This window comes from Erinaceus europaeus, chromosome 2 (genome assembly GCF_950295315.1).
Source record: "Erinaceus europaeus chromosome 2, mEriEur2.1, whole genome shotgun sequence".
In the NCBI taxonomy this organism is placed as follows: Eukaryota; Metazoa; Chordata; class Mammalia; order Eulipotyphla; family Erinaceidae; genus Erinaceus; species Erinaceus europaeus.
Window position 1 is genome coordinate 164,110,370 of NC_080163.1, and position 24,390 is coordinate 164,134,759.

Consider the following 24,390-nt stretch of genomic DNA (forward strand, 5'->3'; position numbering starts at 1 on the left):
TAATTGTGATACTAAAGGCTGGAATAATGCAGATGAAGATTTGGGGCCTACGTTTTGTAGATAGCTAGTAGCCCATTTTAATTATATTCTAAAGGGCCCATGACTATACTGGTTTTTTCCTGAGCCTGACATCTGATATACAGTTGGACCCAAGTTATTGTCTGGGAAGATGATGTCATGGCTGGAAAAAGCTGGATCAGGGAAGAGAGTAACTCCCAAATATGGGAAAGATATATAAATATTGTTGACTGTTAACCCCATTGATTTGATCTGGGGCCCATATTCAGCTTAGGAGCCTATGTAACCTCTGCATCCCTGTAGGTCTCAGCTCACATTCTGTGGTCATGAGTAGGAACGTTCCAAGCTGTCCCAATTTCAGGGCCCATCTTCCTCAGGTGGTACCATAGGTCTGTTTCTAACATTAGTTCCACACAACACCAACATCAAAGTTCTGTGCCCCTTGCCTCTATCATTACTTTGAAATCAATATTCCAAGTTTTCTTCTCTCTTTTTTTTTTGTCTAGAGAATTCCTCGTAAGTTATTTTATAGTAGGAATGCTGAATATACACATTCATGTTTTCTTCTATTTAGAATGTACTTATTTGACTTCAATTCTTGATGAATATATGTTTTTTAAAACTATGAAATGTTTCATGAATTTGCTTTTCATCCTTGTGCAAGGGCTATGGTAATCTCTTTATTGCTCCTATTGTAGTATATGTGCTAACAAAGTGAGCATACCTGATGAATATTCTTTCTTTTTTTTAATCATTTTTAAAAATTTTTATTTATTTTCCTCCAGGGTTATCACTGGGGCTTGGTGCCTGCACTATGAATCCATTGCTCCTGGAGGCTATTTTTCCCCCTTTTGTTGCCCTTGTTTTATTGTTGTAGTTATTATTGTTGTTGTTATTGCTATCATTGTTGTTGGATAGAACAGAGAGAAATCAAGAAAGGAGGGGAAAACAGAGGGGAGAGAGAAAGATAAGACACATGTAGACATGCTTTTCACTTGTGAAGTGACCCTTATGCAGTTGGGGAGTCAGGGGCTCGAAATGGGATCCTTTGGCTGGTCCTTGTGCTTCATGCCATGTGCGCTTAACCAGCTGCACTTCACCCAACTCTCTGAATATTCTTTCTAGTCACAGAGTGTTGGGTTCACAGTTATATCTTCCAGTTCACAGTTATTTCCTTGAAAAGTGTTCCAAATTTCATAGGTCTGGGAGATGGTACAGTGGGTAAAGCATTGAACTTTCAAACATGAGGTTTTCATGATTTAATAAGGACTATAAAGTTATTAGAATCACTGCCTCTTAAAGGCAATATATTATTTTCTTTGTGCATTTGATTATGTGCTTACTTTTGTGGGTTTGGTTTGAGATTTGCAGATTTTTTTTCTATTTTTAAGTTGATGCTTTTCACCAAAATGTAGTATATCGTCAGCCAATATTTCAGGAAATATTTCAGCCTTGTTCAATTTGAATAAATTCAAGAGGGCTTTGAATTTTAAAGGAAATAGAATAATCAAAATGTACCATATTCCTTAAATATTTATAACTTAAAATACATAAGATTCATTATAAACAAGTATCATAAGACAAAGGTAGAAGAGACTGACTAGGGACCTCAGTACTTAAGGAACAATAAAGTCACACATTAAAAAGTTTTTGTTATGTATTGTTTTTGGTAGTTAGCTGTAGATTTTCTTAATTCTGGTTTGATTTTTGCTCATTATATGTCCTGCCCTGTGCAACAGTGTAGTCTATAGATAAGAAATTCCATTGGGCAAAGGTAAAGCAAAAAGGCCTGAGAAATTTTGGTAAGAACCTCAGAATCTGAAAACAATCTTGTACAACTACCAAAAGCTGGGAGTTGGGTGGTAGTGCAGTGGATTAAGTGCACGTATTGCAAAGTGCAAGGATCAACATAAACATCCCGGTTCTGAAGCAGGTCTGTAGGTATCTGTCTTTCTCTTCCACTCTCTGTCTCCATTTCCCCTCCTCTCTCCATTTCTCTCTGTCCTATCCAACAATAATAACATCAGTAATAACTACAATAAAACAACAAGGATAACAAAATGGAGTGAATAAATATTTTTTTTTAATTAAAAAAAATTGTTTACAAAGATCTAACTAGGTGATGGGAATTGTTCTAAGTGCTGTATATTCATTATTTCATTTTATTTCCACAATTGTTCCATGAAATAGTTATGAATAGTCATTTTACAAATGAGGATCTTAGTTTTCAAAAGGTTAAATAACTTATTTAACCAGCCCAGCAGGTGGCAGGGTGAATATAGTATTGTGATTTCAAGCAGAATATCCTGACTCTAAACCCCTGTATTGCTTGTACCAAAGTGATGCTCTGGCATGCTGTCTCTACTCTCTCTTTAATAAACCATTACAAATACCATATTCAAGGTTATATAACTACTAAATGGCACTTTTTAATCCGATTTCTGAAATTCAAACTCAAAATCTCTATATTTAGTAGGATTTTACAGGGAGGATTTCATGGTGTAATTCTTTGTTGTTTTTTTTTCCCTTTTTGGGGAGGATTAATGGCTTACAGTCAACAGTAAAATACAGTTGTTTGTACATGTGTAACATTTCTCTTTTTTTTTTTATTTAAGAAAGGATTAATTAACAAAACCATAGGGTAGGAGGGGTACAACTCCACACAATTCCCACCGCCCAATCTCCATATCTCACCCCCTCCCCAGTAGCTTTCCCATCTCTATCCCTTTGGGAGCATGGACCGAGGTTCATTGAGGGTTGCAGAAGGTAGAAGGTCTGGCTTATGTAATTGCTTCCCTGCTGAACATGGGCGTTGACTGGTCGGTCCATACTCCCAGTCTGCCTCTCTCTTTCCCTAGTAGGGTGGGTCTCTGGGGAAGCTGAGCTCCAGGACACATTGGTGGGATCTTCAGTCCAGGGAAGCCTGGCCGGCATCCTAATGGCATCTGGAACCTGGTGGCTGAAAAGAGAGTTAACAAGATTAGAAAAGAAAACACAAGTCGAACCTGAAATGGAATTGGAGTATTACACCAAAGTAAAAGACTCTGGGGTGGGTGGGTGGGTGGGTGGGGAGAATACAGGTCCATGAAAAATGATGAATGAAATAGTGGGGGTTGTATTGTTAAATGGGAATCTGGGGAATTTTATGCATGTAAAAAAAAAAAAAAAAGAAGTAGAAACACAAAGCAGAAATTGACTGAGTTTGGAGTATGGCACCCAAGTAAGAAAGCAGAAGTATACTAGAGTTTGCAGTGAGTACCCTCCCTAACACTTCCTTTCCACTATTCCAAGCTTTGGGTCCATGATTGCTCAACAATTTGTTTGGCTTTGTATGTTAACATTTCTCATTTTTCTACATAACTATTCAATCCCCTCTAGGTCCTCTACCATCATGTTCCATAACCTGAACCCTCCCTGCCACCCCAGAGTTCTTTACTTTTGTGCAATAGACCAAACCCAGTCCAAGTTCTGCTTTGTATGTTTTCTTATTTTCAACTTTTGTCTATAAGTGGGATCATCCCATATTCATCCTTCTCTTACTAACTTATCTCACTTAACATGATTCATTCAAGCTTCATCCAAGATGAGATGAATAAGTGAAATCAGCATTTATAACAGCTTTGTAATATTCCATTGTGTATATACAACAACTTTCTTAACCACTTATCTGTTTTTGGGCACCTGGGTTGCTTCTAGGTTTTGGCAGTTACAAATCGTGCTGCTGTGAACATGGGTACACACAAATCTTTTTTGATGGGTATGTTTGGTTATTTAGGATATATCCCCAGGAGAAGAATTGCAAGGTCACAGGGTAGGTCCATTTCTAGCCTTCTGAGCATTCTCTCGACTTCTCTCCACAGGGGTTGGAGTAATGTTTCTTTTATCTGAGAGTTACCCATGTAGGAAGCAGAAATTCTGCCCTTATAGAACCTTTGCTTTGGGTTTATAAGACTTGGGGACTTCAAGGGTCCCCAGTTAAAATGCAGATATTCATCTGAGGAGTTATACATAGGGAGATAATAGTAGTATTCAGGGACTTATATGAAATACAGATTCAATGACTTTGTAGTAGTGAGAGAGGACAGATGGGTGGATTTGGAAACTCCACATAAAGGAGACACTGACCAACAACTTAGAGGATTTTTGTTAAAAACTAACAAAGGAGTGCCAAAAGTTTTAAGATTTTTGTAACCCAGTATATTAATCAAAAGGCTGTAGAACTTTTCATGTTATTTCATTATGTGTAATTTGTAGCCTTTGATTCTTATAAAGCACAACTGATACTAAACAGCATTGGTGTATTAGATTAATGAATATTTCTTTCCTTTGTTTTTTAGCAATCAGCAGGCCTTTTTACTGGAGAATGTTCCTTGCAATAATATAAGCTGTGAGGGAGCGCATCGTATGTTTAAAGTCTACTGGGAGCTGATGGACCTGAATCAAATCAGAGATGCCAGAGTTGCCACCTTCTTTGACATTTATGAAGATGTGAGTTCAGAGCTTTCATGTGTTCAGAATCTAATTGTCACCTAACATCTCACTTTCAGCTCACCCAATTTGACCAGAAAAATATAGATGAGATAATGAAAGGAAATGAGTTAATTAAAGAAAGCCCTATTAATGTTAAGTCACAGAGGGAATAAATTTATTAACACCACTCAATAAAGATTACAATGAAATATGAAAACTCCTTTATCTTTTTTGGTGCTTATTTAGATTAAACCACTAGAGATTTATGTTCTAAGAATAGCAGATATGCTTGTGCATCATTAGACAAAAGCACAACCAATGAGTAACAGACCTTTGAGCCTACATAAGATCAAAAAATAATGAGATAAATTACTCTCTCTTAACTTTGTAGAACTATAAGATAGAATGTAGTGCCATGAATCTTGTGCCTCTGTCTTCAGTTCCCAGATTACTTTATAAAGATACTTGGGGCCTTGGCTTCCTCCTTTCTAATACATGAAGTCAGTTTATACTAAGAATGGTAATAAATCATGGTAAAATGTTAAGTTGCAGAGCTAATATGTCCTGGTGTACCCTTGTAAAATAACATGATAGTTTTTATATAGTTAAATATTCTTATGAACATTTTTGTTTAAATAAACACTTGGGTTTGTTTTTTTTATATATAAAAGTCTGGTTCTCGACTATAAGAATTATCTGGGTCTTTGTTTTCCTTGTTGTCTGCTACCAAAAATACTTTGCTTCTTTTTAGTAGGTTCCAAAATGAAGTGGCAAAATGAAATGCAAAAAAGAAAAATGGCAAAAAAAAATTCACAAATGACAAAAAAAAATTCACAAAAGGGAAAACCAACAGAATTGACTAAAACTATTTTTTCATTTGTATACATTAAAAATATTTTAAGTTAATTTAAAGTTGTTTATATAATATTTTGCTATGAAAATCATATGATGAGTATATTATCATGTAAAACATTTAACTTAGCATTAAAACATTTATAGAAACTGGTAAGAGAACTTATAGTAAGGTTAATCACCAAAATATCCTTCTGAGAAAATAAAACATTGTCAGGTAACAGAAACACTTTATGTGTTTATTTTCTAAAGTATAGTAATCAGGAAAGCTTATTAAAAGCTAATAGAATAGAAATTTAAATGATCAGTTTTTTGTTTGTTGTTTTTTTTTTTTTTTCCTACCAGAGCAATGCTCAGCTGTGGCTTATGGTGGTGTGGAGGATTAAATCTAGAACTTTAGAGCCTCAGGCATGAGAGTCTGTTTGCATAACCATTATGCTGTTTATTCCCCACACACACAAAGATCAAACATTTCATATCACTCTCATACTCAATAAAATTTATCTTTCCCTTTTTTAAAAGAGAAGGGAAAAAAACAATAATATGGTGTAACTGCAGCAGGTAAAAAAAAAAAAAATTAGATATATAGATATATTCACTTCTGTGGTAATTGAAAATGGCTCATCAGTCCATATCCTAGGACTTCAAAAGTAAACATGACTAAAAGGAAATATACCAAAATTCAAGGAGCCATTTCCAGAGTTAAAATGACATATTTTTACTTATTTTATTTATGTTTTATTTATTTTCATTTCTTTATACTTGACTCTTCAAGGATTTTTTTTAATGCTTATTTACTTTACATGACAGAAAATGACAGTCAACAATCCAACCTCTGCCTAGTCAAATCCACACCAAACTATGGCTGTATTTATTTTAATTTTTAGATAGGGTGGATAAGACAAAAGCTTTCTTCAGTCATTTCAGGGCTGGGCTCAAACCTCAGTCTATCATATAGCAAATCAATGACTTTGCCTAACCACCATTTCCAATAGCTTTCTGTTTTTTGTTTGTTTTTTGTTTTTATTTTGTTTTGTTTTTTCCATATTGGTAGAAATGGAGAGGGGGAGAGAGAAAGACACCTATAATACTGCTCTACTGCTGTGAAATTTCTTCCTTGAAGTTGGGGATTAAAAAATTTAACTGGATCCTTGCATATGGTAATGTGTGTGCTCTACCAGATTCACCACCACGAATGATTTTTACATTTTTATAATGTTTATATTTTAAGTGTCAGGTTGAATAACTAATGTCAATATTTACATAATTATCATACCATGCATTTTCATCATTTTTTCAGTCTTGCAGTTTTTTTCTTATCATCTATATTTATGTTTGTTCCAGGGAATCTTGGATATTGTAGTACTAAGTAAAGGCTATACAAAGAATGATTTTGCAATCCATACATTAAAAAATAACTTTGAAGCAGATGCATATTTTGTTAAAGTTATTGGTGAGTACTGGTTCTACATTTAATTTTTTAAGTATTAACATCTAATTATAAAGTCTCTCTCTGTTAACACAAATTTATTAAAGGGTAAGGATATACTTCCATATAACTTGTATACAAACAATACAAATCAGAAAATTTATACAGCACTACTATTTTATACACTTATCCTGTTCACATTTTGCCAACAATGTCCTAACAATGACTCTTGTTCCTGTTGTACTATATCTAACAGTCACATCTATTCAGACTTCTTCAATTTGAAATAATCTTTTCATATCCTAAAGTTTCAAAAAAAAATTGCAGGCCTTGCATTCAGTAAGATAACCCAAATTAATCAATATAATTGCAGTAGAAAAACTCACTCTATGTACTTTTCAGTGCACCTATATTAAGAAGCACATGATGCTAACTGTCCCATCATCTTCTTAACCTTAACTGTTTTAACCCCAGGTTTCTCTGCCTTACATGTACTATTTTCCTTCTTCTGTAATTGATAAGTAATTATGAGAAACTATTCACATGTTAGTGTAGCATACTTTTCCTTATCTTACTTTTTAAAATATTTATTTATTCCCTTTTATTGCCCTTGTTTTATTGTTGTAGTTATTATTGATGTCATCATCGTTGGATAGGACAGACAGAAATGGAGAGAGATGGGGAAGACAGAGAGAGGGAGAGAAAGATAGACACCTGCAGACCTGCTTCACCTTTTGTGAAGTGACTCCCCTGCATGTGGAGAGCTGGAGGCTCGAACCGGAATCCTTAGGCCAGTCCTTGTGTTTTGTGCCATGTGCGCTTAACCCTCTGTGCTACCGCCCGACTCACTGCAGACACGCTGCAGTAGATTAGAATTGAGAGCCCAGTAGTAAGTCCCCATTCCTATGTACATCTAATCTTTAAAAGGGTGCTGAGACACTTAGTGGGGAAAGAAAAGTCACTTTGGACTTCCGGGTACGGGGCTACAGAGCAGCAGCTATGTTTCTCTCCTCTCCTCTCCTCTCCTGTCCTGGGTAAACTAGTAATACCACCTGGGACCCCAACAAAACAACACTAGAATGACTTCAGGAACCCACCAAATCACCAGTGAGTACAAACACATGTGACTCATGGACAGAGAAGAGCCTAGGGAGAGTTTAAGTGGCTGGTAACAGTCCAGCAGTTTACCAGTTGAGATACCACCTCCAGTCTGTTTCTCCAACAAAAAGATGGCTGAAGGGAGGAGAGGACTCCCCTGAGACTCACCAAATGCAACTGTGAGTCTCCAAATGCTACTGCCCTCAAATCTGGAGCAATAGCAGGGAGGCCCTGTGCTGACACCAGGGAACAGAAAACTAACCAGGAAACTCAGGAGAAGATCTATACCTTGGTGGCATAGCAGTGGGGCTGTAAAAGTCTCTTTGCATAACCACTGGATTATCTCTGCCCCACCGTGATAAATCTCTTGGTCAGGAGACAATGGTTAAGCTAAGAAGCCTACTTATAGTTTAAAAGCCCTTAGGCTCCCACAGCCTACAGGGAAAGAAAAGAACAAAAGAGATTTTTAAGCCACTGTGTTTCAACTCAGGGATTAAAATAATATTGAAACAACTGTCAATTTCCACGACAACAAACCCTTTAATTACTTTACTTAGACACAAGTCAATCCAAGCAAGAGTGATCAGTAATTTGAACAGTACTGAGAGAAGAACCTCATAGCATACTATATAAAATGGGTAAACCAAAAAGAAGAAATATTGGAGAAATGAACCGGGACAAGAGTCCAGCTAAAAGCCTGCCAAAGGCTGAAGCACAAAATAATAAGGACAACATCCAAACACTACTTAAGGAAATAATCACAGGAGTAAAGAGTTTGAAAGAATTGCCATCACCAATGCAGAAATAACAAATGAGACTGGAAGAAAACACTAATTATCTCAAGGTTATTAGAGAGATGAAAGTAGAGATAGCTGAGCTAAGAACACTAGTTGAACAAGCTAAAACAGTATCAGAACAGGGTAACAAAATAAATAGATGAAGTCCAGAAAACAGTAGAGGGGAGAGAAAATAAAATAAATGAGACTGAAGACAGAATTAACAAGTTCAAGGATGAATTAGAGACAACTGAAAAAGAAGTAAGAGATCTCAAAAAGAGATTAGGAGATACTGAAAACAACAGAGACATATGGGATGACTTCAAAAGAAATAATATATGCATTATTGGCTTACCAAAGGAAAAAAGAGACGGAGGGGAAGAAAGCCTTTTTCAGGACATAATAACAAAGAACTTGTCTAGTCTAGACAATAGCAAATACCTAAAGGTTCAAGAAGCCCAGAGGGTCCCAAACAGAATTAACCCAGACTTAAAGAAACGAAGACACATCCTATTTAGAATGGAAAGGAATAAGGATAAAGAAAGGATCCTGAAGGCTGCAAGAGAAAAACAGAGTCACCCTCAGAGGAAAATCCATAAGATTAGTAGCAGACTTTTCCACACAAACACGACAGGCCAGAAGAGAATGGCAAGATAGATCGAGTGCTCAAGAAAGGCTTTCAACCAAGACAACTTTATCCTACTAGACTGTCATTCAAACTAGATGGAGGCATCCAAATCTTCTCAGACAAGCAACAGTTGAAGGAAGCAACTATCACCAAGCCTGCCCTGAAAGAAATTCTGAAAGGTCTCCTATAAACAGCCAGACCACCATAAATATGCCATCTATAAGAACACTCTAAAAATCTATAAGAATGGCATTAAAATATCTTTAATCTCTGATATCAATTAATGTCAAAGGCCTGAATTCACCTATTAAAAGGCACAGAGTAGGAAGATGGCTCAGAAAACACAACCCAACAATATGCTGTCTAGAAGAAACTCACCTAACTCAACAAGACAAACACAGACTCAAAGTAAAAGGATGGAAAACTATCATATAAGCCAGTGGCCTCCCAAAAAGAGCAGGTACAGCGATTCTCATATCTGACATGATAGACTTTAAATAAAATTTTAAAAGATAGAAATGGACACTACTTAATGTGCAGAGGATCAGTCAATCAAGAGGACTTAACAATTGGCAACATCTATGCACCCAATAAGAAGCCATCTAGATACATCAAACATCTACTGAAAGAGCTACAGCAATATATTAACAGCAAAAAAGTCATAGTAGGGAATTTCAGCACCCCACTCTCTCAACTTGACAGATCATCCAGGCAGAAAATCAATAAAGAAAAGAGGGGACTAAATGAGGAGATAAACTAGAACTATTGTACATTTTCAGAGTTATTCATCCCAAGAAACCGGAATACACATTTTACTCAACTCCACATGGGTCATTTTCAAGGACAGACCATATGTGAGGCCACAAAGACAGCATCAGCAAATTCAACAGCATTGAAATCATCCCAAGCATATACTACCCAGATTCATATACAAATTGTATGCTATCCCCATCAAGATCCCAACCACATTTTTTAGAATAGAACAAATGCTACAAATGTTTATCTGGAACCAGAAAAGACCTAGAATTGCCAAAATAATCTTGAGAAGAAAGAACAGAACTGGAGCCATCACACTTCCAGATCTCAAATTATACTATAGGGCCATTGTCATCAAACCTGCTTGGTACTGGAACATGACACAATGACAAGTGGAATAGAATTGAGATCCTGGAAGTAAACCCCCATACCTATGGACATCTAATCTTTGACAAAGGTGCCCAGACTATTAAATGGGGAAAGCAGAGTTTCTTCAACACACGGTGTTGGGAAAAATGGGTTGAAACATGCAAAAGAATGAAACTGAACCACTATATTTCATCAAATACAAAAGTAAATTCCAGGTGGATCAAGGACTTGGATGTTAGACCAGAAACTATCAGATACTGAGTGGAAAATATTGGCAGAACTCTTTTCTGCATAAATTTTAAAGACATCTTCAATGAAACAAATCCAATAACAAAGAAAACTAAAGCAAGCATAAACCTTTGGGACTACATCAAGTTACAAAGCTTCTTCACAGCAAAAGAAACCACTACCCAAACCAAGAGACCCCTCACAGAATGGGAGAAGATCTTTACATGCCATATATCAGACAAGAGGCCAATAACCGAAATATATAAAGAGCTCACCAAACTCAACCACAAGAAAACAAATAACCCCATCCAAAAATGGGGGGGTGGGGAACATGGACAGAATATTCACCGCAGAAGAGATCCAAAAGGCATGAAACATGAAAAAATTCTCCAAGTCTTTGATTGTCAAAGAAATGCAAATAAAGACAACAATGAGATATCACTTCACTCCTGTGAGAATGCCATACATCAGAAAAGGTAACAGCAGCAAATGCTGGAGAGGTTGTGGGGTCAAAAAAACCCTCCTGCACTGCTGGTGGGAATGCACATTGGTCCAACCTCTGTGGAGAGCAATGTGGAGAACTCTCAGAAGGCTAGAAATGGACCTACCAGGAGTCGGGCTGTAGCGCAGCGAGTTAAGCGCAGGTGGCGCAAAGCACAAGGACCAGCATAAGGATCCCGGTTCGAACCCCGGCTCCCCACCTGCAGGGGAGTTGCTTCACAGGTGGTGAAGCAGGTCTGCAGGTGTCTATCTTTCTCTCTTCCTCTCTGTCTTCCCCTCCTCTCTCCATTTCTCTCTGTCTTATCCAACAACGACAACAACAATAATAACTACAACAATAAAAAAACAAGGGCAACAAAAGGGAATAAATAAATAAAATTAAAAAAAAAACAATACTCTTGAAAAAAAAAAAAAGAAATGGACCTACCTTATGATCCTGCAATTCCTCTCCTGGGGATATATCCTAAGGCACCAAGCATACCCATCTAAAAAGATCTGTGTATGCATATGTTCTTAGCAGCACAATTTATAATATCCAAAACCTGGAAGCAACCCAGGTGTCCAACAACAGATGAGTGGCTGAGCAAGTTGTGGTCTATATACACAATGGAAAACTAGTCAGCTGTTAAAAACGGTGACATCACCATTTTCAGCCTATCTTGGATGGAGCTTGAAAAAAAATAATGTTAAGTGAAATAAGTCAGAAACAGAAGGATGAATATGGGATGATCTCACTCTCAGGCAGAATTTGAAAGTAGAACCTGAACTGGAGTTGGTATATTGCACCAAAGTAAAAGACTCTGGGTTTGAGGGGGGGGGGGAGGCGGTGCATACAGGTCCAAAAAGATGACTGAGGACCTAGTGGGGGTTATATTGTTATATGGAAACCTGTGAAATGTTATACATGTACAAACTATTATATTTACTGTCAAATATAAATGATAATTCCCCAATAAAGAAATTTTTTAAAAAGTCTCAACAAAAAAATTGGGTTGAAACATGAAGAAGAATGAAACTGAACTACTATATTTCACCAAACACAAAAGCAAATTCCAAATGGATCAAAAACTTGGGGGGGGGGGGGTTGGTGGTAGCATAGTAGGTTAAGTGCAAGTGGCTCCAAAAGCGAGGACCAGCTAAGGATCCTAGTTTGAGGCCCCGCCTCCCCACCTGCAGGGGAGTCTCTTCACAAGCAGTTAAGCAGGTCTTGAGGTGTCTTTCTCTCCCCCTCTGTCTTCCGCTCCTCTCTCCATTTTTCTCTGTCCTATCGAACAACGAATGATATCAACAACAACAATAATAACTACAACAACAATAAAACAAGGGCAACAAAAGGGGAAATAGATAAATAAAAATAATAAATTTTTTTTAAAAAAAGAACTTGGTTGGATGTTTGACCAAAAACTATCAAATACTTAGAGAAAAATATTAGCAGAGCTCTTTTCTGTATAAATTTTAAAGACATCTTCAGTGATACAAATCTACTATTCCTGGCAGACTTTTTTTTATTTACTTATTTTTTTCCTAACACATATGGTTAGAGGTAGAAAGGAAAATAATCAAAGAGAGGGAAAAAAAGATACCACACCACCAGTCGCTGCAGCTTTACCTGCTATGTCAATTCCCATGTGGTAACCAGGTCCTCAAATGGCAAAATATATACTCTGCCAGGTGAGCTGTGTCCTAGTCCTTTCACTTATTTCAGTTTAACATATAATTTCTTCTCCCTTCCCCCGTAATTTCCAGGATATTTTAGAAGCAGTTCGAATTCTAGATTTAGCTTTATTATCATCTCTCTCCCATAGGATACTTTTAGTCTACGCAACTTGAGTGGTGCCTTTAACTCCCCTGTGTCTAACACAGGACCTAAATTAGTAGCAGACATTCAAGAATCTATGTTAAATGGCTATCTACCTTTCAAGCCATGGGTTGAATTTTTATTTTAAAGTAATGTCTATAGTACCCCGGCAATGCTTGATGTCTGCTATTTGATTTATGTCTTTAGAAAGCATTCTTTCAAAATACAGAATTACAATTCTAGGACTTATTTCCACATTTGTCCAATTTTTGTAAGGGACTGTGATCAACTAATCATTAATTTGCTAATTAATAGACAATATTATGGGAGCCAGGAGGTGACGCAGTGGATTAAGTACACATGGCGCGAAGCACAAGGACCAGCATTAGGATCCTGGTTCGAGCTCCCCACCTGCAAGGGGTTCATTTCACAGGCGGTGAAGCAGGGCTACAGGTTTCTGTCTTTCTCTCCCCTCTTGTCTTCCCCTTCTCTCTTGATTTCTCTGTCCTGTCCAACAACAATAATAGCAATAGGAACAACAACAACGATACACAACAGGGCAACAAAAGGGGAAAAATTTTTTAAAAGACACTATTATATGAATACCCTTGTTTAATTTCTCAAGTCTTTTCAGGTTCTCTGTGCCTGGAAACTCTAACTTATATTTCCCAGGCCTATAGCACATCTACAGAAAAATAACACAAAGTGAAAAATAGGCATGTTTTCTCATTATTTTAATGAGATACTATGAAAATAACCCTTTCTCAAAATAAATACATGTGATTCTTCTCTTTCAAAGTATTTTCCTTCTGTTTACTTCTCCCTCCTTCCCTCCCTCATCCATTCTCTCTGTCTATCTAGTTCTTTTTGTTTTTCTGTATGTAAAAAGTCATTTAAATTTTGCAAGTTTATTTTTAAAATACTGTTACATGTGGTCCAGGAGGTGGCTCAGTGGATAAAGCATCGGACTCTCAAGCATGAGGTCCTGAGTTCAATCTCCAGCAGCACATGTACCAGGGTGATGCCTGGTTCTTTCTCTCCCCTCCTATGATTCTCATTAATAAACTGTTGCCTTAGATCCAAAGCTTTTGAAAATATGTGTGTTGGTTCATCTGAATTTGGTATGCTCATGTTTATATCTGTATGGATTGATAAGTAATCCTTTATAGACCTGTTTGACTCTAGAGTAATGAAAAATTTGAATGAAAGCTAATTTGTATAACACTAGGAAAACTTAAATTTACCCTGTACTCAGCAAGTTTTGTTGAAGCCTTAAAATTTCTTTTATACTGAAAATTCTTTGTTTTGCACTCTTGAAATATAATTGGGATTTCTATATTTGTTATAAATTTATTAAGTTTCATGAGAACATTTGTGATATCATTCTTTTTCTTGCTTGAGTCTGTAGAAGTTTTTTTCCTACAGCAGAAGTTGCCAGTGATGTGAAATAAAATTAACACAGAACACAGAATTTTCCTAATAATAATCGATTCAGATTCTCCCAGTTATTATGGAACTATATCCCTAAAATCTTACAATCATATACACCACTATTAAATCACTTATAAAACAATAATATAAAAAAAGTATAAAGAATCTCTTCTAATCTGAATTCAGGACAAAGTAACAGTACAGAATCACACACATTGTGAGGAATAAAAGAGTAGTCTACTATAATTTTCCCCCACCTCCTCCCACTGCTACCCAGTACTAAACCTTCAAGTGATTATTTAGCTAACAAACTCATGAAATGAAATATTATTTAACATTTTATTTTAGTGAGAGAGACAGACAGGTAGAGAGAAGGACAGAGAACACAAGAGTACTGCTCAGCTCTGACTTGTGGTGGTTCTGGAGAGTTGAGCCTGGGGCCTTGGACCCTCAAGCATGAAAATATTTTGCAGATTTATTATGTCTCCCCAGCCCTAACTAAAATAATTTATTTGCTTATGTCTTCCTTGCTCACGCACACACTTATCACTTCAAAGTGATTCAAAGTGATTCAAGTATCGTTTAAGGCCTAATTTAAATTTTTTTCTCTGTGTAGTTCCAGAGTCTGGAGTCAAGCCATATTCTACAATTTCTGACACTAACTTCTAGTACTATGCTTTCATTCCTGAATAACATAGGATGAAAACATTAAGAAGTTTAAAAAGAAAGGATGAAAGAAAGAGAGAAAGAAAGAAAGGGAGAAAAGAAACAGTAAGAATATATTGCTAGTGATAAAAATTAAAACAAAATTAGTCACTTAAGTTCCATATACATAAATTTTACATGTGAAGCCTTCACAGTATAAAGATTACTTGAAATTATTTAATGAGTCCAACCAAAATCTGGAAGATTTGAAGGAAGACAGAAATTAACAAGTTGACTCTAAAATTCATCTTGATAAATAAACATGTAGAAATGTCTGTAAAAGAGGGGGCAGAGAGAGGCTAAAATAATCTCCCAGTTATACTAATAGTTATAAGGCAGGAGAGAAGGTAGTTCTCAGAATGAAGCAAATACCAATTTCTCGCTATTTTTCTATAATGGTTGTTTGGATATTTGCATGTGGAAATGCATTAAGATCCTTACTATATTTTTACTTACTTTTATAGTTTTATAAGTAACAGAAAGACTAGGGAATCTTACAAATGGGAAAGGCTTCAGAAGGCATTCTTGTCCAAGTCCAACCATAATGCATCTTTTTTACCAGCTTCTGTTGAATGCCTTTCAGCAAAACTCTTTTCAGAAAAGCAACTCACTTCTGTTTATGGGTCTACATAGCCTTTAGAAAACTTTTTCTATATCAAGGCAACAGTACATATTTAATTCTATCTATTGTTAGTAATATGTAGCATAAAGTTGGCCTTTGGTGTCTGCTAAATTAAAAAACCAATTATTGTTAATAAAATTGCTGAAATATTTGACTTTAAAGCAGAAAATTATTATTATAGTAACAGATGTTTGTTCTGGGTATGTCATACATGACCTTTATTATGTTGGTGAAGGATGGGAGAGAAAGCATAATTGTTATGCAAAAAGAGTCTCATACTTGAGGCTCCAAATAATTCTATTATAATAATTCTATTCCTGATTCCTTATTTTTTATCATGAATAGATATTGAATCTTTTCAGATGTTTATTCAGCACCTATAATACGATTATGTCATTTCTTTTTTTAAAAATTTTATTTACTGATTCGTAAGAAATGATAGGAGAGAGAGAAAGAACTAAACATCACTCTGGTACATGTGCTGCTGGGAACTGAACTTAGGACTTCATGCTTGAGAGTCCAATGCCTTATCCACTGCGCCACCTCCTAGACCACTCATTTCTTTTTGTAATGTCATTTCTATGTTGTTTTCTGTTGGCGTGGTATATTGCATGATTTATATGTGCTGGGATAGCCTTAGGGTGCTTCTTCCCAAGCAAGTGCTCTCTGGGTTGGAGAGAACTCAACTGGAGCCAACCTAGGCTGCTGTGTGGGAGAGGGATCAGGAACTCATGTCAGGCTAGCATCGCAGGAGAGACTCTGGGACTCACAGAGCCAGAAGGCAATCCAATGTGTTTAATCAGAAAAGAAGATTTTTTTTATACATCCCAAGAAGGAGGTGGTAGGGTGTGACTAGGAGAGGGGGCGGAGCGAAAGGAGAGTGCAAACCAGTGAGGATTAAACCAGTGTCCTGCAGGCAGGGTGGGTCTCAGGTAAAACAGTGATTATGTAAATAGACCACAACATTAAGCAATGGAGCAGGGGGAGCTGGTGTACTTCCCAACAGACATGTGTATATTAAAGCATCAATCCTAGCATGAATCCCACTTGGTCTGTATGAATTTTTTTCTTTATATTGTTGAATTCAGTTTGCCAAAATTTTTGTTGAGTTTGTACTTAAATGCTCATTAGGTATATCACTATATACCTAATATCTATCTAGTCATCGCATTATGATGGTTTAATGTCTGTAAAGACTATCTGTGACAGAGGAATAGTAGTGTAGGGGTGAGCAGAAACCTTTTGGGCATAAACCTGAATGATATAACAAAACAGGAAGGGACAAGTAGGGGAGCAGTAAGAGCCAGTGTGGTGCCAAAGGGAGGCTTGGTGCGCAAAGGGGCATTTTCTGTCTTTGGGGGTGTCTCCTGCCTCTGGGGACGTTTCATGTCTCTGGGCCCAGTATCTAGTAAGGGGGGTTTTCCTGCCTCTGGGGCAGGGCTTGCAGGCGGAAGGGCATGCCTGCCAAGTGAAGGGGCTGTTCAGCGTTGTACAGTCCCCAAGGCAACTGGCTGTAAGGTCCAGGAACTACTGCGGGTCAGTCTTTGAAAAACCAGCAGCGTGAAGGGAAGGAAGCTGATTTAAAATTGTGTAAAGTGTCCAAAGGGTATACCAGCAAATCCGATAGAAGTCTCAGTCCAAAATAGATGGCTAGGGGAAGAAATGGCAGGGGATGTAACACTGCACGTCGATCCCCGTGATGAAGGTCAGCCACTGGAATTCCACTTTTCTGTAGAGAGTGAACTGGAACCGCCAAAATGTGACAGGCAACGCAGAAGCAGGAAGGGCAGACAGGCATTAAGAAAGTTCTGTCCTTGGAGTCTGTGAATCAGGTTCTGTGAATCAGGTTCTTCAGATCGCATCAGGTGACTTCTAGGGTTTCGGGGGGTGTGCCACTGTAGTCGTGCTGTCTAGTGGGTAATGTCAGAGTGTGCAGGTGTCCAGATGGTTTTTCCGGGATTCCTGTGAAAGAAACACAAACAATCTACTTCTCGTGGTTAGCAGGGCATCTGATTTGAATTTTTTTATAGAAGAAGAGGTTTGGTGCCTTAGCCAATGGAGTATTGGGGGATGTATCTTCCCGACTTATTTATTATTATTATTCTTTTACTTAATTGAGCCTAGGCGTTTGGCGGGGCTTCTCAACAGCCATTTGTCTTGGGGGTACTAAGAGATGTTCGTGGCATGGGTGATGTTTTAAAGGGAAATATCTTTAAATTGTTGGCTGACAAAGGCAGGCCTATAGTGGCAAGATGAGATACATCAGTTAAGTGTAGAAGAATATGTGAATGTTGTTAATTCACATAAGTTGTATATGGAGGAACTTTTTATAGTTTAATACCTTACCATATGAACAGATGATTCTTCATGTGAAGGCTTGATAGCTGTAATCACTTACTTGTGAAAAAAAAATAAAACTTGTAACAAGTTTGAGGTTTATTATAATTGATAGCTCAATGATTATAATTGGTTTAAGTATCTTTATGATTTTGTTTAAAGGTCATCTAATGTGACCTCTTGTTGCAGTCTCTACAGCAGGATCTTCAGACCAATTTTAGTTAAAATATATATTTTTATTTTTTTAACTATTTTTACTTTGGACTATAAACAGACTCAGGTTACTTAGAGAGTTAATGCATGTAAGTGACAATGATTTAACATTTACAGTGCCAGATTGATGCCAGATCTGTTATGGAGTAATTTCCACAAGATAGCTTACAGGGCACTTTTGGGGGCCCTCCAAAAGCGCCCTTTATAGAAAATTTGTATTTTAGTTTTGGGGATTTATTGTCACGTTAAATATTTAGACTTTACCTTAAATAGTTAGTTACTTTTAGCAGATTAATTTTACCTTGCCTGGTAGTAATGTAGCTTCAAGGTTACACTTTTAATCGTTAAGTTAATGTTTACCAAACTTGAAACATACCCATAAACATTTAGTTATGACACACTGGAGGAAAAAAACTTTTGTTATGAAAATATATCATTTTAAAAACAAATTTAGATCCATCTTTACTCACACAGTTTAAGACTAAGCACTTTTATATATATACCAAGACTTCTATATAAAAATCAAAAGAGAGAAAAAAAATTTTGGAATGTTTCTGGACGTCTCCAGAAACCTTGGCTGTGTCCAGCATTTTTATATAAAGTCAGTTAAGTCTTAGAGTACTCTGAGCAGATGGGTCATACAAAAATTTTTTGTCATTCAACACACTCACTCACAAATCACTGGGCCAGTCATAACATAAGACATCCAGAGAAGGGATAGGAGAGAGGGCTCTATGAGCCAGATTTTCCAGATTCTACCATGTCGTATTATGGATCCTGGGATGCATCCTGCATCTAGTCCTCTTGTAGTATTTCTTGTTCTTCAGGGATAGCAGCGCCATCATGCGGGTATTGTCGGACATGGCGGGCAGGAACCCAGACAGGTTTGGAGCAATTCTGTGGAAAAACGCATGCAAAACCCCTCCCCATGGTCAATAGGGGGTCAGGCCCTTTCCAAATTTTATCGAGTGGGTCTTTCCATTTGACCTTAATAGGTGGGAGGGTAGATGGTGTTTGCCAGTGAATAATAATAGGAGATAGGTCCGAGTTATTGTAAATATTAAAGAGATTTAATGTAGTCAAGGCTTTTGCTAGATGGATATTGGGGGGGTACATTCCTCCTTTAATTGAGCCTTAAGGGTTTGATGGGCCCTCTCGACAATGCCTTGTCCCTGTGAATTATAGGGAATGCCTGTGGTATGAGTAATGTTCCATAGAGAACAAAAATCTTTAAATTGTTTGCTGGTAAACATATTCCTATTGTCAGTTTTCAGTTGAAGCGGTAAGCCCATTACAGCAAAACAGGAGAGCACATTGCTTATAAGCTTTTTAGAGCTTTCTCCCGTCTGAGCTGTCGCCCACATAAATTTAGAAAAGGTATCAATTGAGACAAACACATATTTTTGTTTGCCAAAGTTTGGTATGTGGGTGACATTGATTTGCCAAAGAGCATTGGTGTTTAAGCCTCAGGGGTTAACCCCAAGAGTTTGAATAGCAGGTGTTTTTATGAGACTTGCACAGGAGGGGAATTATCAGGAAGCTCAGTAAAGAGATTTAGGGGATTGTTTGTCTGGGTAATTTATAAGGGCAGCAGCTCCCTTTTTTCCACCATCACTGAAGACTGTAGGAGCAGAAGGGATGGGATCTCGAGAGAAAAGTTTAGGTACTAGTAGAGGCAAAAGAGGTAAAGAAGCTATCAATTTATTAGAAGGAAAATGGTTATCTATTTGTCCTGGAAACCCCACAAAGCTTATGGCAAAACAGGAATGATGGCATATAAGCCACTCTATATCTGTGAGAGAAAAGGGAAGAATAATTAAATCCGGTTCTTTCCCTAAGACCTGCACAGACCTGTTTCTTCCTTGGTGAACCATGAATGCTAACGCGTCTATCTCAGTGAGGAGTCTTGGAGCCCCACCTACTGGAGTGTGAAGCCACTCGAGAACCCCGTCGTTCTGCCACAGAAACCCCATTACTGTGGGGGTGGAATTAAAGATTAGAAGGTTTACCAGAGAGGAGGGGGAGAATCGAACAAGGTGCATGTCCTGGAGGGCCTGGTTAACCCTTTCCAGTGCCAAGGAGGCCTTGGGAGTTAACATATGTTTTGAGGAGGGCTGTTTGTTTCCTTTTAATAGGTCAAACAGTGGTTGGAGGCAGCTAGTAGGCAGATAAAGGTACTGCCTAAGCCAATTTAAATTTCCAAGAAAACTTTGTAAAGAAGCAAGAGCAAGATTAGAAGGAAAAGTAACACTAGGTTTTAAGGAATGAATTTGCGTTAGAGAAATCTCTGAACCTTATAAATATATTGGAGGAATTAGCTGTATTTTCTCAGGAGCTACATTAAGGCTGCTTTTCTTTAAGGCAGGAATAAGAAAATCACATAGAGCACAGAGATCTGTATCTAATTCTCCCCATATTAAGACGTCATCCATGTAGTGAAAAACATTAAGGCCCTTATAATTATATGGAAAAAGGGCAGATTTAACAGCCTCTTGATAAATTGTAGGACTATTGGTAATGCCCTGGGGCAGCACTACCCATTCAAATCTATCGGCAGGGTTGGTGTTAATAGAAGAAACAGAGAAGGCAAAACGTTTACAATCTTGCAGATGCAAGGGAATAGAGAAAAAACAATCTTGTATATCAATAGCTATGATTGGAATTGCCGTGGGAATTGCGGAAGCAAGAGGCAAACCCCTTTGGGGGGAGCCCCAGACCTGCATGGTTTTATTTACTGCATGGAGATCTTGGAGGATGTGCCATTTTCCTGAGCGCTTTTTAATCACAAAGACAGGAGTATTCCATGGGCTTCTGGAATGACGAATGTGTTCCGAGGACAACTGCTCTCGGATGAGCTCTTTTAAAATTTCTAGCTTATCCCTAGGCAAAGGCCACTGTTCCACCCAGACAGGCTCATTAGAAGGCCAGTCTAAGCAGGGCGTTTGGTTACGAACAGTGGCAGCTAGTATTGCGGATGCTGATTAGATCTAGTCTCGCAGGAGCGAGTGTTATGCTCTGCAGAGGCATCTGTGGATATCCTAACATCAAGACATTCCAGAAGATCCCTGCCCAGTAGGTTGGTGCTAATATAAGCTACCAAATGGCAGAAGTATCCAGTAGTCCCTTCAGGGTCTTCCCACATGAGCGAATCTCTTGTGAGAAAGGCATGGGTCAACTCTCCAACTCCGTGTAAATGGGGTCCTGGGAGCAGTTCCCAATTTTGGGGAACCTCTGCTTGCCTTAAAATTATCTTTTCTGCCCCCGTGGCAATCAAACATTTAAAAGGAATATTGCCAATCCTTACTGTCATAGTTGGGTGACCTCGTTCTAAAACAGGAGTTGTCCACAAAATCTCAGGCCCCGAATTTGTACCATTCTGGGGTGTGCCATCTTTATGAAACTTGGACCAACAATCTCTCCTCCAATGAAAACCTTTCTGACATCTAGGACAAGGTGTTCGTGGCCTCTGGCTCCCTGGCTGAAGGCGGGGTTGCCCTGACTGGAGGCGTGGTTGTTCTAACTGGAGGTGTGGTCGCGGCTTACTGGACATTGGTTGTGCCAATGCCCTTGGCGACCGCACTGAAAGCAGGCCACGTTTTGATTATGTGGGGTAACTACATAAGCCTGTGTCATAATGGGTGCCCCATAAGAGCCTAGTCTAAGTTCCTGCGTTGCTAAAATCCAATTATCTTGGTGTTGGTGTTAAAGACTGAGGCATACCTGACAGAATTCTAGAATCATGCCATCCCAGACAATAGAACACAGGAGGAGAGAACGGACTTCAGGATTATAAATCTTTCTAAGGTTGACCGCATCCTGGCAATGACGTTAGCTAGGGATTTATCTGTTTCTTGGCGAAGGGAGTTAATGGGGACTGAGGCCTCTCCTGTGGATGGAATTAACCTCTCCCATGCTTGTGTTGCGCAGATGCATACCTGTTCAAAATAACCGGTTGGAAACTTGGCTTCTGCCTGCTGAATTCCAGTTTCAAACTCTTCCGCTCCAAACAATGCATTAAAATTCCATTCTAGCTATTTGTGACTATTTTTCTGGGATTGTTTTGAGCATTCATCATGAAGGCATGCCTCCCATTGAAGATAGAGGGGGTCTGGGAGCGCAGCAAGAGCTATGTCCCTCCAATATTGGGGGGTATTAAGGTGCTGAAAAAAGCCTCATAAAACGGACTTGGTCCATGGGGCATGAATGCTGTCCTCCTTCACTGCCTGCCTGAGTCCTCTGAGTTCTTTGGAGGAGTATGGATGCCACACCTGAGGGTTCTGTTTATTGGGGGCCACATTTACCAGGAAGGTGTGGACTTGGTTTGATGATGAGTTATCAGCGGGGGAAGGAGTCATGGAAGTTGAAGCCACTGGGGAAGCGGCTGCCACAGAAACCGAACAGGTGTCTGCCGAAACAGAATTTTTGGGGCAAACTGCAGAAGGTTTAGGGTGGTTAAGCACCGAGAATATCTCTCTTAACTTTTGTATCTCAGCCTCAAGGTCTCTTAATGATGAGGTATCAGCAGGGGGAGGAGTCACGGAAGTGGAAGCCACTGGAGAAGTGGCTTCCAGAGAAACCAAACATGTATTTGCTGAAACAGAAGTCTCGGGGCTAACTGCAGAGGGCTTAGGGTGTTTAAGTGCCGAGAGCATATCCTTTAACTCTTGTATCTCTGCCTCAATGTCTCTTAACCTTTTGGCAGGGTGCCTTATACATATCCCGAAAGTTGCAAACATAGCCAAGAAAACCCACGGTGCAGCTCCAATTAAAGCATCTCTGAGATAAAGAGCCTGTCCCATGAGAAAAGAATAGAGTATCTGGGACGCCTCCTTGTAAAATGGAAGGAAATCCATGGTGGCCGCAGTCAGGCAGCTGTTACTTACCTGTGTCTGGGTGGCTATTCTGGACCTCAGGTCGGGCCGCCCTGCGGGGTGTGAGTATGGGACACGTTGGGCGCCAGGTGTCACTAGCGGCGGAGGCAGGGTGCGATGGAGAGAGAAAATCCAAGCACAGAGGGAACACAAATCTTTATTATTGGGTCAGACGGGTGGTTCAGGCCACGTGGAGGTAGTAAAAATGGCCGCCTTGCGCAGCAATCTTCCCTGCGTCTAATCACCAAAGTGAAGGGCCGGCAAGAGAGTGAGGTGCGGAAGAAGAAGGGCTTTTATGGGAATAGCTTTCGTGAGAATGAGAATGGGGAGGAGTAACTATAGCATTTCAGAGTAGGATAATAACTCTCGTGGGAATGGGAAGGGGGAGGAGTAACCAAAGCACTCCAACTATCGCGGGGAATTGACAGTGCCCTGAGGGCACAACATGGCAGAACAGGCTCTCAGAGACTGTCCCGACTCTCGTGGGAACTAGTAATAGCCTGAGGGGGCAACATGGCAGATATGACTGCATCTGCACAATTTCCCAGCAATATACTGTCAGGCAGAGAAGATAGCAGAATGGTTATATAAACAGGCTCTCATGCTTGAGACTCTAGGGTCCCAGATTTAATCTACACCACCATAAGCCAAATCCAAGCAATGCTCTGGGGAAAAATAATAATAAATAAATATATACATAATAAAAACATGTACTACTATGTCTTTGCAGAAAATATGAAGTACCATTTTTTCTATATACTTTACCACATTTCTTTATTTTTCACAATGAGCATATTATTTTAAGTATCCTTATATTTACATAGAATTATAAATCAAGAGAAAATAAATTATGTGTTAATTAACAATTAATGAGTGAATATTAATGAATATTTGACATAAAACTTTCCAGTGCCTAAAATAATGTTCGAATGACAAGAATGGTTGGGAGAAGGAGCTGTGTTTCATGTTTTTATTATAACATTTGCTTTAAATTCATATGACTTAAAAAAAAAACTAAAGGCACTTTCAAAAAATGACTGTGACTATCCACTTGTATTTCAGGCAAGGATTTTTCATTTTTAATGCCACTAAGACCATTATACAGCATTGACCTTTACAGCTTTGACTTTATTCTACTCATCCTTCTCCCAGTCTGCATAAGGGTTTGATGTTACAGTACAGTATTTATGTGTGGTTTTTGCTACTTTCTGGTTTTGGCATTTGTATTAATTAAACAATATAAAATAAACCACCACGTTAAAAGTCTCTTTAAGAGTCTATGGACTAT

General features: G+C 38.4%; 1 protein-coding gene and 1 non-coding gene across 2 annotated transcripts in view; one reads left to right on the forward strand and one right to left on the reverse strand.

The window, feature by feature from the left end:
* The window catches only part of ITFG1 (integrin alpha FG-GAP repeat containing 1), a 189,029-nt gene that overhangs the window by 118,664 nt on the left and 45,975 nt on the right, over positions 1-24,390 (forward strand). Inside the window, exons 11-12 of the mRNA XM_007536684.3 lie at positions 4,356-4,506; positions 6,685-6,793. Coding sequence (XP_007536746.1) covers positions 4,356-4,506; positions 6,685-6,793 — 260 coding nt within the window. The remainder of the gene's footprint in view (positions 1-4,355; positions 4,507-6,684; positions 6,794-24,390) is intronic.
* On the reverse strand, positions 637-740 carry LOC132537298 (U6 spliceosomal RNA). The gene has a single exon (XR_009548755.1). It is a non-coding gene; the product is annotated as a U6 spliceosomal RNA (small nuclear RNA).